This window comes from Zootoca vivipara, chromosome 9, assembly GCF_965207765.1.
Source record: "Zootoca vivipara chromosome 9, rZooViv2.hap1.1, whole genome shotgun sequence".
Lineage (NCBI taxonomy): Eukaryota > Metazoa > Chordata > Lepidosauria > Squamata > Lacertidae > Zootoca > Zootoca vivipara.
Genome location: NC_142592.1, coordinates 25,793,435 through 25,812,546, shown reverse-complemented (window position 1 = coordinate 25,812,546; position 19,112 = coordinate 25,793,435). Strand labels below are relative to the sequence as shown.

The 19,112-nt window shown below is 38.4% G+C and overlaps 1 protein-coding gene across 4 annotated transcripts in view; it reads right to left on the bottom strand.

Annotated features, from left to right (window-relative positions):
* USP15 (ubiquitin specific peptidase 15) overlaps positions 1-19,112 on the bottom strand; it is a 53,450-nt gene that overhangs the window by 31,351 nt on the left and 2,987 nt on the right. For all 4 annotated transcript variants that reach the window (XM_060279633.2, XM_035126860.3, XM_060279632.2 and 1 more), the window contains exons 2-6: positions 12,838-12,965; positions 11,910-12,040; positions 6,129-6,255; positions 5,479-5,624; positions 408-469 (exon numbers count right to left, since the gene is read on the bottom strand). In XM_060279633.2, the coding sequence (XP_060135616.2) occupies positions 408-469; positions 5,479-5,624; positions 6,129-6,255; positions 11,910-12,040; positions 12,838-12,965 (594 nt within the window). The remainder of the gene's footprint in view (positions 1-407; positions 470-5,478; positions 5,625-6,128; positions 6,256-11,909; positions 12,041-12,837; positions 12,966-19,112) is intronic.

Below are 19,112 nucleotides of genomic sequence, written 5' to 3'. Positions count from 1 at the left end.
ATTGGTCTTATTCAATCCTATTATTGTAATACAATGAAGACAGAAGACAGAAGACGGAAGACAATCAATAATCATAGTATTTTAAAAAAAGGTCATAAGGACAATAACATAAGCAATGATTAGTTAGTTTTGACATCTTTCCCATATAAAAGAATCTATTCATATTTAGCCCAGAATCCTAATTTTGCAATAATGACTTAACCACAGGTATACAGAAATACATGCTCTTTAATGACATCTGAACAGTTACCAGCCACATAAACCTGTAGAATATAATTCTTGTTCTTCCAAGGAAAGGCATATATTACTAACATGAATGTACTGTTTCCAAAACCAATATTTTGGGGTATAGAAGCAAATCCAATAAGCCATGTTACGGGAAGCACTGATTTGTTTTAATAACTTACTTTGGAGCTGAGGGACCCCTTGGCCATGTTCCATCTTCATTTTTTTGTTCTATCACTAATACCTATATTGAATAAAATTTAAAGAGAAAAACTAACTTCATTACAGTTTAGGAAAATGGGAGTACAGTTTAAGACTATCAACTGGACATTAGCCCACTTAGAAATAATATAACATCCATTACAAAAACAGTATGCATCTCAAGATTTTCCTGAGATTATCGCTCATTTAAAATCAGAACAAAAAACCCTTCTCCTTGAGCACATATATAGACATACACCAACACACACCTTGCCCGCACCTTGAAGAGGTGGCAAATATACATCCCAAAACTGAATGTCTGTATTATTGAATGGGCTAATGAAACTTATATCTACAGATGAGAGTCAATTTTGTGTGAGCAAAGTTTTGCTCACACAAACTTTTCTTTCCTCTCAATTGGTTTCAAATCTCTGCCAACTCTCCAGAGCAATTTTTGGGGATGTGCAGGGGGCTGCAGAGAGGTAGTAGAAGCCCAGTTATGAAAGCAGAAGTCCCTTCTTCTGGGAACTGGGCACAGCTGGTTATCACTCCTTACTCTTGCAGAAACAACAAATGGATTCATGCCTTAAAAACTGACAGTGCTATATTTCGAAGTGGATATTTACTCACTCCCCCCGCTGCATTTTCCCCAACACTCCTTTATTATAAGCAGATATAACGAATTTCAAAAATGCAAAACACCAATACTATCAAACAAAAAGCTCTGCTCTTTCTAAATGTGTCCTATTTGGAGCCTTCAACAGAATTGAGTGAGAATTTCTGAGAAACTTTGGAAATAGTGGGAAATATTTCAAAACATGTATCAGTATCACTGTTAGACAGTGGTTTGCTATATATTAATGTAGTCCAGGAAATTTTTGTTGTTGTTGTTGTTTAGTCATTTAGTTGTGTCCGACTCTTCGTGACCCCATGGGCCTGGGGTGCCCGATGTTAGTCATACTCAGAGTAGACCCATTGAAATTAATGGACCTGACTAACTTAGGGTCATTAATTTCAGTGGATCTACTATAGCTATAACCCCTACGGTCCCAGTGGGACCAGGACTACATATTATATATATCTATAGGCCTAGGCAGTGCATTTCTGGTAATTAAACGTAGCAGGTGGTCACTGCAGATGGAAGCCAAGTTTTATTAATTTTAAACTTTAACATATTTAACGCATGATTTTGCTATGCCTGGTTACAAGAGAAAATTATACAGGTTAAATTCTTGTCACATACAGCATTATCTTCGAGCCTCTGTAGAATATTCAACATTCTTTCATCGCACATAATGGACCAAAGAGTAGAAGGAGACATTTCTTCCACATTTATTATGGAATAGAATAGAATAAAAATGTAGATGCTGAAAAGGCCTCTGATAAGCTGGAATGGCCTTTTCTATTTGAGACCCTTATATTGTTTAATTTTGGAATCAAATACAGAAGCTGGGTCTTAAACAAAGTAATAAGCTTAAATTTGTATAAGTGATATGTCATTATCCATTTTGAAATTAACTAAAAGCACAATGCAAATGTGTTCTCTGACAGCACTATTATATGATTTAGCCTTGGAACCACTGACATAAAAATAAAAGAAGGTAAAAGATAAAAGGCATGAAATTAAACAATGATAAAACATAACTGTACATCAATGACAAATCTAATTCAGTCCTTGTCAGAAGTAGAAAAGCTGATAGCAGATTATAGCTCATTAATTAGATATAAAATCAATTAAGATAATAGAAATATTAGGTATTAATATAACCAAAATTTGAAAAGGGGCAAGAGAAAGATTTGCATATAGCTGGAAAAAAGCTTATACATCATCTCAGAATCAAAGTAACTAACAATATGAATTATTTAAAATAATTATGTTATTTCATATAATGACTGGACCAACATTTTTTCTGGGAAAATAATCCACTGTGAAAATGGCAGTGTTGCCAAAAATCTATTTCCTGTTTCAAACCCTCACAATTAAGAATATCAAATCAGCAAAATAAACAGAGGAAATAAGTTCTGTTGAGAGTTATTTGGAGCACTGAAAAACAGCAATTAAAGCTGTTTGTATTAAAGGAAGATTGTATATGAAATTAAATTCTATAAGAAGCTGTATAAACTCTCTGATGGATATTAGAAACAAACATACAAAACTTGAATATAAAACAGAATATATACTGCCCAAAAAGAGAATAAAGGTAACAGACATAAATAACAGACAATAATAACACAAGCAATATTTTACAGGTAGATGACTATATATTTTTCTTTGGGCATTGTGGCCCTTATATGAATACAAGACTACATTCATATATTTTATACTTCTGGTCGGTATACGTAACACTAAATCTATTTTTAGCCACCCAATATTAGAAGGTGAGTCTGTAATCTTACAAGCTGAATTTAAAATCACCATTGCATAAAATGCTATTAGGAGATAGCACTTATAGAAGTACAGCAGTTAGAAACAACTTCTTAATATCTTCTTGGTTAAAGATATGGGATCCTAAAAAATGTCTATTAACCCTAACAGCATCCTCTTTGCAGTCCCACTTGCCTTCTTGCCACAGAAACCATGGTAGGCTGGACATTCGCCCTGACAGATTGAATGGTATCAAACATATTGGTATTTTTGGCAGCATCTTTCAACTGCCTCATCACAAGAGGAGTAAATGTGACACTTTCTTCCTGCTGCACAACCACATTTTAGCCAGGGTGGCAGCAGTAGGAGCAGTACTGAATGGCAAGCTAAAAACCATTGAATCTCTATGCCGAGACTGATGTAGAACACTTGCTTGATCAGAGGTGGCAGTAAGAGGGAAGCTTACTTGTGGCTTGGTAGCAGTGGCTTGCTGTGTAACCAACAGGCCAGAGGAGCAACAAACCCTTAAGCAATATAGTATTAGAATAGGCCATGGAGTGCCCTTGAAAACCCGCCAAAACTAATCCCCCGAAGATAAAATGGAGTGAAAGAAGGAACTGGTAGGCTGGCCCAAACCCTTCATCCATTCCCGACAGCTGCTCATCTTGTCTAGAGTCCAAACAGTGCTGCTGCTATCCTATATATAATGAGCATGGCACTTCTCCAACATCACTATACAGTAGATGGTCTCTCTTCTGCCTGCCACTGCTGCCACAGGGCATATGCCACCACTTGGAATGTGGCTGTCTGCTGCCACCACTGCCAATATGGGCCCATTTGGGTTTTGCAGGGATCTCGGTGACTACAACTAATACAGAATGCGGCAACTAGACTGGTGACTGGGAGTGGCCACCAAGACCATATAACATTGGTTCTGAAAGACCTACATTGGCTCCCTGTACGTTTCTGAGCACAATTCAAAGTGTTGGTGCTGACCTTTAAAGCCCTAAACCTCCTTGGCCCAGTGTACCTGAAGGAGCGTCTCCACCCCCATTGTTCAGCCTGGACACTGAGGTCCAGCTCTGAGGGCCTTCTGGCGGTTCCCTCACTGCGAGAAGTGAGGTTACAGGGAACCAGGCAAAGGGCCTTCTTGGTAGTGACGTCCACCCTGTAGAACACCCTCCCTTCAGATGTCAAGGAAATAAACAACTATCTGACTTTTAGAATGCATCTGATGGCAACCCTGTATTGGGAAATTTTTAATGTCTATGTTTTACAATTTTTTATGTGCTGTAAGCTGCCCAAAGTGGCTGGGGAAACCCAGCCAAATGGGCGGGGTGTTGTTGTTGTTGTTGTTGTTGTTATTACAGTGGTACCTCAGGTTAAGTACTTAATTGGTTCCAGAAGTCCGTACTTAACCTGAAGCGTACTTAACCTGAAGCTTAAACTTTCCCACTGAAAGTAATGGAAAGTGGATTATTCCGTTCCAGACGGGTCCGCAGAGTACTTAAATTGAAAGTACTCAACCTGAAGCGTACTTAACCCGAGGTATGACTGTTGTGCTGTGCTGTTGCAGTGGCTACAGCATCCCAAAAAGTTGTGGGTGCCTGTTTTCACACCATATCTCTCCTCCCTCAGGCTTGCCATGCCCCACACTCTAGATACTCTGCCTGCCCTCCTGGCCTCAGCTGCACTTTTCTCTTATCCTTCTGACACACTGCTGCTTAATTAGTCCAGTAAATTGAGACCTGATCTTAAAACAGGCAACAAGCAGCAACTCTGGGCTTTTTAAACAGGCAGCAAGCATTGGCTCAGGAAAAATAGTATAGGGTCAGACCAATTGATTTCAAAGGGAAAGAATTTAGAAGTTGATCAGGCCAAGGTTTATGGCCTGATCAAAATTCTATAATTTACAATTTAATTATTTTATAATTAATTGGTATGTTATAGATCAATAGGGGAGGAATAAAGGAAGAACTAATTCAATAGCAAGGGTGCAATTAGCTATGAATTTATTAGCAGGGGAATCCAACACATGCAGACACTGAGGGGAAGACAACGTCTCAGGGAAAGACTGACACAAACATAGGTGGGGGAAATCCCAGGCAAAGAGGTAGTTCCAAAATAATAGGCTAAAATGGACAAAAGATAACTTTACCCAAACTTTGTAACACAGAATTAGGCATGTACCCAGCTCTTCTCAAAGCATACACACAGAACCAGCAAAATCAGGTCTCTTTCAAGTAAGGCAGGAAAAACAAACTTCTGCTCCAAGGACGGGCCAACTCAAAGATACTTTTTCCTGCCTTCAAACGACTGAACGATGGCAACACACTTGGCGTCCTAGAGCCCAGTCAAGAAAATGTGGATTTAAAGGTGGAGTGTATGTGCAGTGGAACTGGGTTTTTACTATTGTTCATATCAAAAACTAATTTTGAAATGACATTTAAGAGTGGTTTTGCCATCTTGCATGGAAAGACACTGTTCAAGGATCACAAGTCACAAATCTTCATATAGGCCAATAACCATTTTCCCAGCCTCAGCAGACATGGTTAATTAAGTGTAAAGCTGAAATAAACTTTAACCAAACATTAAGAATAAGATGTCCTCAATAAGCAATTTTACCATGAATGTATGCCAGAAGAGTAGAAAATCCCCAGAATTTCAGGTTCCTACATATAGCCTACCTGCCCCTGGTACAAGCCAGCATCCTGTATGGTACTGTCTGGTTTATTTAAAGGTTCAAATGTGTTACTCATGTATTTGTTCCACAACCTGGTCTCTTTTTCATCTGGAATATTGAAGATTTTCCTTATCTCCTTTTCAATTGTGTCTATATTGACAGAAATGGAAAAAAAAATTAGAACCCATGGTATCGTAATTACTTAGTTGCAGAAGATGTAAATATCCATGTTACAACACACCACATACAAAAAGCAAATGGCAAGATTATACAGATACATGCAGCAGTATGAATTGAGACTATAAATTGGATTTAGCCACTCATCCTACTCAATGACTTAAAAGAACTGACCACATGCATTTTAAACAGATTACACTGTTCATGCATTCATTTACACCAAGGAATCTGAACTTTGCTAGTTTTCTCAGACTATGGTCAGGTAAAAATCTTTATTATATACATTTACACTTATTCTATTCAAATTATAACATTAGGGAGAACTTTGTACTGGAGCTTTTTTTACACACAAATACGATTATTAATACTGTAAATGTGTCATAAAACATGTTTTACAAAGCCCCACAAGATATAAAGACACATTTTAAAGAAGGTTTTAAAAGCAGTAATTCATGTTATAAACAGCTATAGGCATACCGATTGTGTCAGCTTTACTAAATCTTCTTGTTACTACATTGTTCATATTTCCATTTTCACACAATTTTAATTCGGTCAAATATACTTCTACTTTGCAGTGCTTGACAAACATACCCTGTTCAACTACCTGGAATACAAACAGATCAAGAATGGTTATTTGAATAGAATATATTAATCCCTGAATGCATAAAACAAAATTCTGAACACTTCCAAATACTTAGTTCTTATTTTAGAGTTTGATGTTTTATAACACTGCGAGAATTTTTATGATTTTAGAAAGCATGGAAGTTAGATCATAATCTTTTTTGTTTCATGTTTAAAAACATGTTTATAATTAACAAGATAGCCCCTGCTACTTCTCTTTAACATTACCAATATTCCAAAATATATATACGGTACAATGAATTATATATATATATATATATATATATATATATATATATATATATATATATATAGCAGCAAGAGTACTACATTGGTTCACTGATTTTCTAAGTAAGTGATATGGTAATTTTCACTTTTATCTAGGAAAATGATTTTCTAATTTGTTCCTTGCCATATATTACTAACAAATGACAAAACCTGCAAATTGAAGTAAGCAGAATCTTCACAATCACCTCGTATATACTTCCATCTGATCTTCTATGCTGTAACTGCATAAGTCAGCCATGTAGACTGTCCTGAAAATAGCCATCAGCCTGATATACGATACATCAGACAAATATGGTGAAGAAGGAGGTACCAAATAACTGCTAGAAGTTATATGCTATAGCAACAGAGTTAATGAACACTCACTAAAGGGAAGTATTAGTATATTAATAAACATTTTCCAGGTATTCCGTAGCTTGACTTGGATATTTAGGGGAAACTGAATCTATAGAACTTGCCTATGCCAGATTATTTGTATGTACTGCTGCAGCTGAGCTTTAAGTGCAACAGAAGAGTGATACCACCTTGTGTTACTATAAAACACAGCTATTCTTGTTGCTAAGGTTACAATCAGGGGTATGTGAATGCCACTATTCCAAAGAAGCACCGAAAAGCTGTAAAACGATGTTTGCATCAAATTTCAGCATGCTAAGAATCTGGGCTATCATTTTTAAAAAGTACATTTCAAATTTTTGATTTTTTTTTAATTTTAAAGATTTAACATATTTAACAAGTTCTCAGAGCAGCTTACAAATATTATTTTATGTTGTATGCAGAGTTAAGCATGTGTACAATATATGGTTTCATTACAGGAGGAGCTGGTAGAAGCTGATTTCCTCCACAAGGCTTAGCCCCCTAAAAATGTTCCACGTAGGGTCAGGAGACCCTACTGAATGGGGTGGGCTTTGGTCTGGGTGGGCTAAGGACTTCCAATGAAATTGAGTAGAGGCAACCTCCTCAAGCTGGAAGGTACCTCTGTTCAAGTTTGGTACCTCTGTTGTAGCTTCACATTATATGCAAGACAAAGAAAGTCCCATGCTCTGCTCCCAGTTAAAACTTTGTTGAGTTCCCTGGGGTTATGTAGCAGGACCTCTTTGTCCTTCCTTCTAAATGCAGAATTATTAGTTCCAAGTCTGGAAGAAAGAGCAGGAAGCCTCTAGAATGCAGCCCTGTGTTACGCAGAGTTGCATTTCAGAAGCTGCATGCAAGATTGCTTCCACTACTGTTTTAAATCTGAAATTGAAACTGAATCAAAACAGCTCTGTGCACATGAACAAGGATACACCAGGTCCATCCTTCCAGTTTACAGCTGCAATACCATGTACAGTGGAACCTCGGTTTATGAACACCTCGGTTTATGAATTTTCGGTTTATGAACGCCGCAGACCCATTTGGAACGGATTAATTCATTTTCCATTACTTTCAATGGGAAAGTTTGCTTCAGTTTATGAACGCTTCAGTTTATGAACAGACTTCCGGAACCAATTACACCCATGCTTCAGTTTATGAACGCTTCAGTTTAAGTACTCCGCGGACCCGTCTGGAACGGATTAATCCACTTTCCATTACTTTCAATGGGAAAGTTTGCTTCAGTTTATGAACGCTTACTCCGCGGACCGTCTGGAACGGATTAATTCACTTTCCATTACTTTCAATGGGAAAGTTCGCTTCAGTTTATGAACGCTTCAGTTTATGAACAGACTTCCGGAACCAATTGTGTTCATAAACCGAGGTACCACTGTATGCTTAACATTCCAGTGGGAAGTCCCACTGAACCTATTTCTGAGTTAACATGCGTAGTTTGGGCTGCAAGTCTGTATCTAAGCTGAATGTTGCTTAGATAATGAAGGGCTGCATATAAAAACAAACTACTACTGTAAATGCAACACTGTGGAAATACAGGCTAATGGCTGCTGGTTGTCACAGATCTCTCCCTGTTTCTGGAAGTGAAAAGAAAGATGTGCATAGAAGCAAAGAGAGGGAGGTTGTAATGCCATGCAGTGAGATGGAGCATCCAGGAAGAGTATCAGGTAAACAGATGTTGGTGGCATTTTATACACAAGCTGGATCTACCTTTGCTATGCTATTCCTAAACTGATGATTCATGATGGAGTGTGTTAAAATAACAATATTGTAAATCATACCAACAATTCAAGACAGCATATGCTCTTAATTTTTAGTTTTCATTGCCACCAAAACCTCTCTATGCAACCAAGCAACTTACAGGTCAGCTGAGGTTTTGCTTATGGATAAGCCAATTTCTATTACTTGTCAAATTTTATGATTTGGTCCCTTATTTTCAGTAGAATGGTTCAACACCTTTGTAAGCAAGCAGTTTAGCAATTTTAAATGAAAAGTAAGCAGGTTTTTGGCTCCACTACACAGTCACCAAGGTTCCCTTGGAACAATGTAATATCTCAACAAAACTTTATCCGTCTATACTCTGCCAGAACAACCTGATATCTATGGGGCTTAGAAATATGAATATGAAATTGGGGTCCTCTTCCTTTCATTACTTATTATCATAGGCAAGATATTGGAGTAATGTTAAACTGCAATACACAGGTTTTCCAGTAACTTTAAAACTGGATGTTAAAAATCAGAATATTTAGACATCAACACAGATCTTTCTTGAAAATAAAAATGTAGACATAATATTTTAGGTTAATATTTCAGCCACAGCGAAGCCACACATTTTCAAAATTTAGCCCACAATAAATCCAAAATATCCAATAAATGGATACAATATATGGTTTCATTACAGGAGGAGCAAACACTACGAAAGATCTTAACTGGACAAAGATAGTTAATTTTCTCAGACAGCAACATACAAGTGTCTTTCTGTAAAAGACAGTTAATAATAATGATCATATTTTTATTTATGCCCTGCCCATCAGCTTTATAATCTAAGAAGATCTGTAGACAAAGGCAAATGGCAACAATTCTCATTTCTTCAACTCCTCCCAAAATATAAATCAATGAAGCTATTGTATCTTTATCCACCATTGAAACTGGAGTACATCTGATAAATACCAGTTTCAGTCGTGAGCCAGCAAACCAGAAAACGGTTAAAGTGGTTTTGCACACTGTGGTTTGTGCTATAATTTGACATGATATCTAAAAGGACAAGCCATAGTTACAGCCATTGCTCTCCTTGCAGTGCTACTGAACCACGGAGAAATGTGTGAAGCTGATTGCTAAGAGGACAGGAAACAAACAGACAAGCCACCCTGAACTGCTGTCTGCCTGTCTATGATTTAACATGATACCTGAATGGAACCTATACCCAGTGCTTTTTTTCCAGGGGGTGCTCAAGGGTATGCAATACCGGCACCTCTTTTTGTTGTTGTTAAAAAGTGTAGCACTTACAGTAACAACTTCTTGGTGAGTACCGGCACCTATTTTTCTTGGGGAGGGGGAGGGGGACTGCCTATATCTTCCATAGAAAACCGAAGAGGTCTAGGAATGTGATACCTGGGTTAACCAGACTATTTCATAGGGTTAATGTTGAGCCTCAATAGTTGACTACAAAAATAAAACACTGGCTTTAAGTACAGTAGCGGTCGGTGAGGCGGCATGGGTGGGGTATGAGTGTTGCTCAAAACAGCAGGTCACTGACACTTATTGAGAGGGAGAGAGGAGCTCAGCACTGTGTGACAGAACATATTGGATGGTCCTGCCAAGATGTCAATGTCAAGTTTCCCATGCCTTACACTTCATATACCAAGGGTAGGCAAACTGAGGCCCGGGGGCCAGATCTGGCCCAATCGACTTCTAAATCCGGCCTGCGGATGGCCTGGGAATCAGCGTGTTTTTACATGAGTAGAATGTGTGCTTTTATTTAAAACGCATCTCTGGGTTATTTGTGGGGCATAGGAATTCGTTCATCCCCTCCAAAAAAAATATAGTCCGGCCCCCCACAAGGTCTGAGGGACAGTGGACTGCTGAAAAAGTTTGCTGAACCCTGTGTCAAACCTCGGTTCTCAAATGGCTCCATTTTTTAATGTTTCGGCTCCCAAACACTGAAAACCTGGAAGTGCTTCGGTTTTTAAACATTTTTCAGAACCCGAATGTCCAACAAGGCTTCCGCTGTGCAAAAACCTAGCTGTCAGCCAACTGGAAGCTATGCCTCAGTTGTCGAACGTTTCAGAAGTTGAACGGTCTTTCGGAATGGATTACGTTCCACAACCGAGGTTTGACTGTATATAGATGACAAGTGCCATCTCTATTTTTTTAAGGTGTTTTTTTTAAGACTTTCCTCTTTCAGTACTCTTCCAAATGGAGAGTGTTATCCTATCTTGTAACTGTACTGGATGTGAAATTGGTTTCATGTATGCAACTGTTGTTTTACGTTGTTGTTTTGATGTTTTTAAATTTTTCTTATATCAGCAATTGTTTTCACTGCTTTTAATCGTACTGCAAATTGCTTTGATAACCTCATAGGAAGCAATTCATACATGAAATTGATAAAGAACTAATTATAACATATTACCTACTCTCCTTTTTTCGAAGTACACATTACATAAGCAACAGGCATTCTGACTAGAAAAAAGCAAGAATTATTCTGTAAACTGATACAGACATGGAACAGACAGGAGAGCTGTTGCAAGGAACATTGCATAGAAAGGGAGTATTCTACTGAATGTATCATAAGAAAGTGCACAAGACAAGGAAGAAAGTGCAACGATATAGGATATATAATTCTCTTTTTAAAAAAGGCATCACCTGTAAATATTTCAGTACACAATGTATTTTTGCTATTAGCACAAAATGCAGCATACAGTCATTTGTCCAAAATCTAAGTACAAAGTCAAGGTATATGATTAGAATACTTAAGCAGAATGCAAAATTAAGCAATTAATGCAGTTAACAGTGCTGCAGTTGAAACAGCTATCACTATAAAACTGAAACAATATTTACCTAATTTAATGCTTATCTATACAGTTTTGGGTTAGGGCCGAATTGTGTCCTATGCCAAAGCAAGGACACAATTCGGCCCTACTCACAGAATTGTCAGGAAAAGTTAATAGAAATATTTTATCATTAACCAGCCCAGAAGTAACTAGGGCTGTACTAGGTTGGTGAAATAATAAATAAGATGATAGAGTTCTCTCATCAATGTTTTGTTCTTATGCTTAAAAAGATGTGAATGTAGCATTAATACTGAGTAAGAAATGAAGCCATTAATATTGATTAATGCCAGGACTCAATACTATGGTAGTTAACTTGCAAAAACCATGATGATGTGATATGGACATATTCAAATTATTCCTACACATTTAACTGGTAGCACTGCAAGTGGAGCATTTCAAGTGTGAGTATAGATATTTTAGCATTCAAAGTAAGAAGTACCTTGCGTGCAATTGGTTCCTGGCCATCCATAAGAGTATACCAGCTAACTAGCTTGTTCCAGCCTTCAGTTGGTAAAAGAATGTAGTCCAGCTCATCAATGAGATGTTCCTTGAGAGACTGACAGTCCCCATCTATGAGGAAATGTTTACATATTTAGGGATGACAATATTTAGATGTCACATTTGTTGTTTTTAAATTGTTCTTATTGAAAAAAATTCTTGAGTAACGAAAGTATTTAACACACTCTCTAATACAAAGGGACTGAAGATCACAAGTGATCAAGTTTGAGACAACTGAAATGTATAAACTAACAAAATATTCCCTGATAGAATAAAGGGCGATTGCCAATATCAAACAAGAGAAATCTCCTCAGGCAATATAGTTTCCCCTCGTCTACTCTTCCATGCTCTTCCCTAACAGATTTGGGGAGCACATGAGGGTTTGTTGGGAGAACGGGAAATCTGTGTCAGAAACAATATTGATTCCACTAGTGGACAGACATTGTTGGATATCATCCAATCTGAACTGCTGTATTTGAAAATGTTAATTTGTAAGAAGAAATTCCCAGATATTTTGGAACCTAAGAATGACAGGGTGAGATTGCAATAATACGCAATACAGTGGTACCTCTGGTTACGAACTTAATTAGTTCCGAAGGTCCGTTCTTAACCCGAAACCGTTCTTAACCTGAGGTACCACTTTAGCTAATGGGGCATTCTGTTGCCACTGTGCCACCAGTGCACGATTTCTGTTCTCATCCTGGGGCAAAGTTCTCAACCCAAGGTACTACTTCCGGGTTAGCGGAGTTTGTGACCTGAAGTGTTTGTAACCCGAAGCGTTTGTAACCTGAGGTACCACTGTATTTATAATTCAGAGATACATCAGGTTCCTGCCTTTTTTATTAAAAAAAACACTCAACAGTAATTACCTTTGAGAAGTCCAGAATTGTCAATAGGACCAGGATAAACATTCTGATCTCCCATCTGATATTTGTCCCAGCTGTCAAATCCAACATACTTTTTCCACTGTTTGAACCAGCGGCTATCCACTAAATACCTTGAAAAGGAGGAAAATACACACTTGAAAAGGAGGAAAATATACATATGAAAGATCAAAGTCTTAACCAATGATGCAATTGACTGGCTTTTTATTGTATTTATATTTTGAGTAGTACTTTAGGAGAAAGGAGAAGTTCCCAAAATTCAGGCACAACACGCCTGCAGAGCTGCTTCCAGCATTAAGATCAAGACTGCTTTGACTAAATATGTATTATTACAAGAAAGAATACAACCAACCATTCAGAAATTGCATTTACACAAATCTACTGAGACATACATCTTAAGAGACTATTGAATTTTTTTTCAACAAGTAATCTGATGAGACTTATTTTTAAAAACCTTCAGAAAGAGATATTCACATTCATGTTCCTTACCATAATTAAATTTATTACCAGTAAATGCCAGAATTTTAAAATAAACATAAAATCAAACCAGAAAAAAATTATTTTTCCACTTTCATCCCTAACTTTTTAAATATGTCTGTCTATAGCAGATAACTGGGGCTTGTTCTTAACAGTGTTAAGAACGGATGCCTGCTTAGCAATGTTGTTTTAAACACCCTCTACATCATATCAGAAAGCCACAGATGAACAGCATTGTATAATACCTCCTCTAAGTAAGCAACATCATATTTTTAATTGTAGTTCATCATCACCCACTGTGGACAACCATTGGCCAATGATTCCCGAGAGAACAGAACTATGTAATCAAAGTGAAGACCAGAACAAGTCTGATAATAAAATCGTGGTAAGAAAATGACTGTAGACTGCATGCAAATATGCATAGGATTGCACTGTAAATTGTATTTTATAAAGAGTGCCAGCCTTTATAAAATACATTGTCTACTCAACATTCCTACGGACAGAAGAGAGACTCTACCCATTCTCATGAACTGTAACAAATACTGGCACTTAATCTCATCAGATCACAAACTTGTGAGCATAAATGATTCAGATACAGCCAAAGCTTTGGTTGAAATAGTCAAAGAAGCATTTTCATCCTAGACTTCAAGCTGCTAACTGAACAATTTAACCCATTATAAAAACCTACTGACTACACTCCTTCACGTCAGACTGTTTTGAAACACAACACAATTCAGTTCATTTTGCTCTGTAAAACTTATCGTCTTCATTTTAGATGATTATTTTAAAATAATAATTAAACCAGGCTGATCAAAAAGCAGCATTAAGTAGTGCTTATTCATTTGTCGAAGCATTCTTCTCAAATGCATATTAATGTCCTTCAGAAAAACTGCTTTATGAAGTGGGGGGGGCATGCTGATCTATAATCGCTGGGACATTATTCTAGCACAGGAGTGGATTCTAACTGCTGTGTGTTCCAGTACATATTGATAGCAACAATCAACATCCAAATTTGGATGTTGTGATAAGGGGAAAGAAAGCGTATCTTATTCTTTCTTTTTCAAGACTTCAAAAAACATAGACCATTTATTTCTCTACTTCACATCTGTGCTTGAACATGATTCAGAAAGTACACATTACTTTAATATCAATTGACTATGCCTCAAATTCATTGTAAGGATACTGAAATCACTTCTGTACTTTTTGCAGTTATGAATGTGCATTCTCTATGGCTTTCATAAGCCTTTCAGTGAAGACAGAAGAGGCAACAGTTTGATATTTTTAACTATTACAGCTGGGTTCGTAGACAAAGAAAGCAGAGAAACTGACCAGTATATTCTCTCTGTCAATATGTTTACATTTACAGCATACCCCATCTCATGGTCATTAAGCTGCCTTACGTGGAGTCACACCAGTAGTCCATCTAATGCCCAATATAATCAATTCTGACTGGCAATAGCTTTGCAAGGTCACTGGCATGGGTTTCCCCGTATCACCTGTGGCCTGACTATTTAAATGCAAATACCCAGAATTAAACTTCTGCATGCATCTTTCTAATCATGCAACAATACGTTCTAATGGTATTCTATTAAGTATAGATCCCCTTGTTTTTATACACTCTTCAAATTTCAGTAGAACCTTAAAGAACATGCAGAGGACAAGACCTACTTATGACACTGAAAATGCTATTACAGCGAGCATCTTGGGTAAATTAAATAAAAGAAAATCCAGTAAGAGTTAAGTAAAAATTTAAGAAGCTATTAAATGCCTTTCAACTAGCTAACAGGAAAAATAGAACCAAACACATGAAAGTCACACTCAATCACTTGGGTTCTTTATCATGTGAAATGGCAGGGTAAAAAATCTTGGTAACAGCTAACTACATCCCTGAACTACTGGAATTAATTTCTGAATGCATATTTGGCTGAGGATTCTTTACGCCCTGACCGGTGTTATCACTCTAAGCACAAAAAACCCTGAAGTGAATCTACCTTTTGTCCTTTGTTTTAAAAATTAGGGATTAATTTTGTGCTTTGGGAAATGGGCTCCAAGAACGAACCACTTAAGGACTATACTATACCATAAGAAATCAATGGTCCACCCTGGCTCAGTATTCTGCACAATGACTGGCAGCTGTTGTCCAGCCCTATTAGGATTCGTCGGCTGAAGTTGCCAGATATGGACCATGAATGCCACAGAGCTATAGCCCAACTGCTATGACACACAGCAACAGATACAAAGATTGTATCCTGTGTTAATACTCTGTATGTTAATATCTGTAGCATGCAGTTTGAACTAAAAATACGAAATGAATAGCTTTTTATCTTCTTCCCATTATAAATCATATCTAAGTAATTTTTGAATTAACTCTTCTGGTTCTCTTGTCTTTCGCACCTGATGTTTGGTGCATAGTCCTATCCACATAAAGAATGTTCCTAGACAGAGAAAAGCGACGGCCACAATCTTCCGCTATTCTAGGAAACACTGTGTGAACATCAAACACGATATAGGAGTCTACTTATGCACAGCCTTGAAGATCGTGCCTAGAGGTGTGATTGGCTAGTAGTAAACACATCTGGATCAGAAGCAAACATAATTATTACACACTAATGTGGGTGGCGTTGTGGTCTAAACTACTGAGCCTAGGGCTTGCCAATCGGAAGGTTAATGGTTCGAATCCCTGCGACGGGGTGAGCTCCTGTTGCTCTGTCCCAGCTCCTGCCCACCTAGCAGTTCGAAAGCATGTCAAAGTGCAAGTGCCAGAGCAGGAAGGTAAATGGCATTTCTGTGTGCTGCTCTGGTCCCCCAGAAGCGACTTAGTCATGCTGGCCACATGACCTGGAAAAACTGTCTGTGGACAAACGTCGGCTCCCTCGGCCAGTAAAGTGAGATGAGCGCCACAACCCCTGAGTCATTCATGACTGGACTTAACTGTCAGGGGTCCTTTACCTTTTTTTAAACTAGTGTCCAACTACTGGGAGGGTACTTACAAGTTCAAAAAACTATCTCTCTCCCTCCACATTCCTGAACTTAAATGCTTATGTTTCAAAAGGCAGGCAGGCAGGACTTTCATTACATATTCCCTGCCACAGCTCATAACTGGAAGGCTGGAGCTCAGTCTAGATAAATGGGCCTACTGCACCTTGGCTTTCCCCCTGTAGCAGCCATGGCAGCAGCAGTGGGGGAGGGGCGGGGACACCGGAAACTCTCCACATTCTAACTAGGTTTGTAATCCAAGACAGCAAAACACAAGGAAGGAGCAGGAAGAGCCAGTAGAATCAGATCCACTTTGTCTTTCTCCTTTATTCTTCCTTGACCATACCAAGCATGGCACACTCGCTCTCAAACCCTCCATATGCACAAACATGCATGCATATATAATTAATCGCAGAAAGCTAATACATGAAGAGAGATGACATGCTCCTGCCAATGGGCATTTCCCAAACATTACAGTTATGGTATATTGGGTGAACAAGCCCCATCACTACAATTAAGCTCCTTGTAAATATAACCTTGCCACGATGATGGAAGCAACATAAAGGTATTTGCAGGATTCTTAAATTAACCGAAGAATGTTAACTAGGTCCATTGTCATGAAGCTCATTGCAGTCTCATGTCTATCTATCTTTCTGTCTGTCTATCCATCCATCCATCAGATGTAATGTGGCAGGTTTAGAGTTTTCAAAAATATTTCAGAAAATGTATTTAGTACGGTACATAGGAAGGTGCCTTATACTGAATCAGATCATTGGTCCATGGAGCTCATAATTGTCTATACCTGGGGTCACCAATGTGGTAGCTCTTGACTACAGTGCTACCCTTGAGGGTGAAGAGTGCTACCTTGCTGCCCACAAAGTCTCTGAACTCCCCCCCCCCCCATCTTTCACAGCTGCTTTGGTTATGAGGCAGAAATGGTGATTAACTCCCCTCCTACTTGAAAAGTGCATAGTACCAAAGGAGAAAGTAAAAAAACAACACACTTTTCCAATTCTTTCAGCCAGTGTTTGAAACTCCCATTGCTCTAGGCACATTTTTCATTAGCGTGAACAGTTTCTGACCTCTGGGTGCAGTACTGTGCCTAAGATTTCAGATTAAAACTACAGAGTGGAAGGAAAAGAGGACCTTTTTTGCCTTCCCACTTCCAGCTACTCTCTGAAGACTGGAGAAGAGACCCTCTTAAGAATATTAGGGGGTGGGCAGGGGAAGGACTAGACCAGTGTTTTTCAACCTTTTTTAGGCAAAGGCACACTTGTTTCATGAAAAAAATCACGAGGCACACCACCATTACAAAATGTTAAAAAAATTAACTCTGTGCCTATATTGACTATATATAAAGTAATTCTCCCACGGCACACCAGGCAACATCTCGCGGCACACTAGTGTGCCGCGGAACAGTGGTTGAAAAACACTGGACTAGACCATGTGAAAAATGAACAAATATTTTAGCTGAAGTTCATTCATTTTCAGCTTTGTATTCTTGTTATAAAAAAGCACGCCTAGACATTCCATTGTTGTGCCCATAACCCAGGTTTAAGGTGCCATTTAGCTCCTAGCTTTCATATCTCAGTTTCTAACACTGCTTTCAGCTCTATGTGCTTTTCAAGGCTTGGGTCAGCACCTGACCTGCTCATCCTAACCTTGAAAAGCACATACAGATGAAGACCTGAGCAGCTGGACAGAAAATGAGCAATCTGGGAGAATGGGAGGGAGACAGTGGTGAGCACTGTTGCTCACTGAGCACTCTCAAAATTCCAAATATGTTCATGGGACCAAAAAGGTTGACAATCTCCTTGCCTATGCTGACTGGCAGGAGCTGTCCATAATTCCAGACAGGTGACTTTCCCCTGAAGATGCCTGAGACTGGAACTGGGACCTGCTGCATACAAAGCATGTGCACTATCTCTGAACTATAGTTCTACTCTGTGACTAAGTATGTTGTCATACAAATGTTTGAAAAATGGAATCAGATGTTGAAATATCCATGCTTAGAATAGGGGAAACCATGTGTATAGCTTCTCAAATTACAGCAAACCTCTGAATGAAGTTCAATTCATCTTAAAACAACACAAACATTACTCATTACTACACTTGCTTACAACTTTCATGGTCAACTCTGAGTTTAAGAATACACCTTCTAATAATACTCCAGTATATAATATATCACAATAATTTAGTGTGAGATTTTATCTAGTAGTACAACCTTAAGCATGTTTATTCTGAAGTAGATCCCACTGAGTTCAATGCGACCAGAATTCTACAAATACAGTTGTTAGGTTGCTCGTGGCAGCCATAAATTCATTATGAAGGAGGCAACTAGTGTACCCCACCATAGAAGCTTTTAGTAAGCCATCAGCAATACAATGAAGCAGAGAGTGAGTCTTTCAAAATGGTACCAGGCCATCAGGTTCAGTTGCATGAAGTGGCAGAAAGAAGTTGGTACAAATACTCATATCACCCACCATTCTTCTTCAGGGAGTGGGTATCAAAGGAATGCCTGTGCAGCAGGATAGAAGAAAGGTGAGTCTCACTTCCTATAGCATGATCGTCTACCTATGCCTAGTTAAAATATGTGAATCCCTAAACGGGACTTACCACCTGTATTACTTTCATGCTGTCATACTTATGGGGGCCAGTTTCAGTAGCTAATTAGGGCTGCTGCTAATACACACACCTGGGGGGGGGGGGGGAGAGCCCAAATGAAAAGAGTGGAACATATTTCTGAGTAAGTGTGCACAAATTTGTGTTAAACAATGAAAGCCAGATGAGAACTAGTGTAGTGCGGC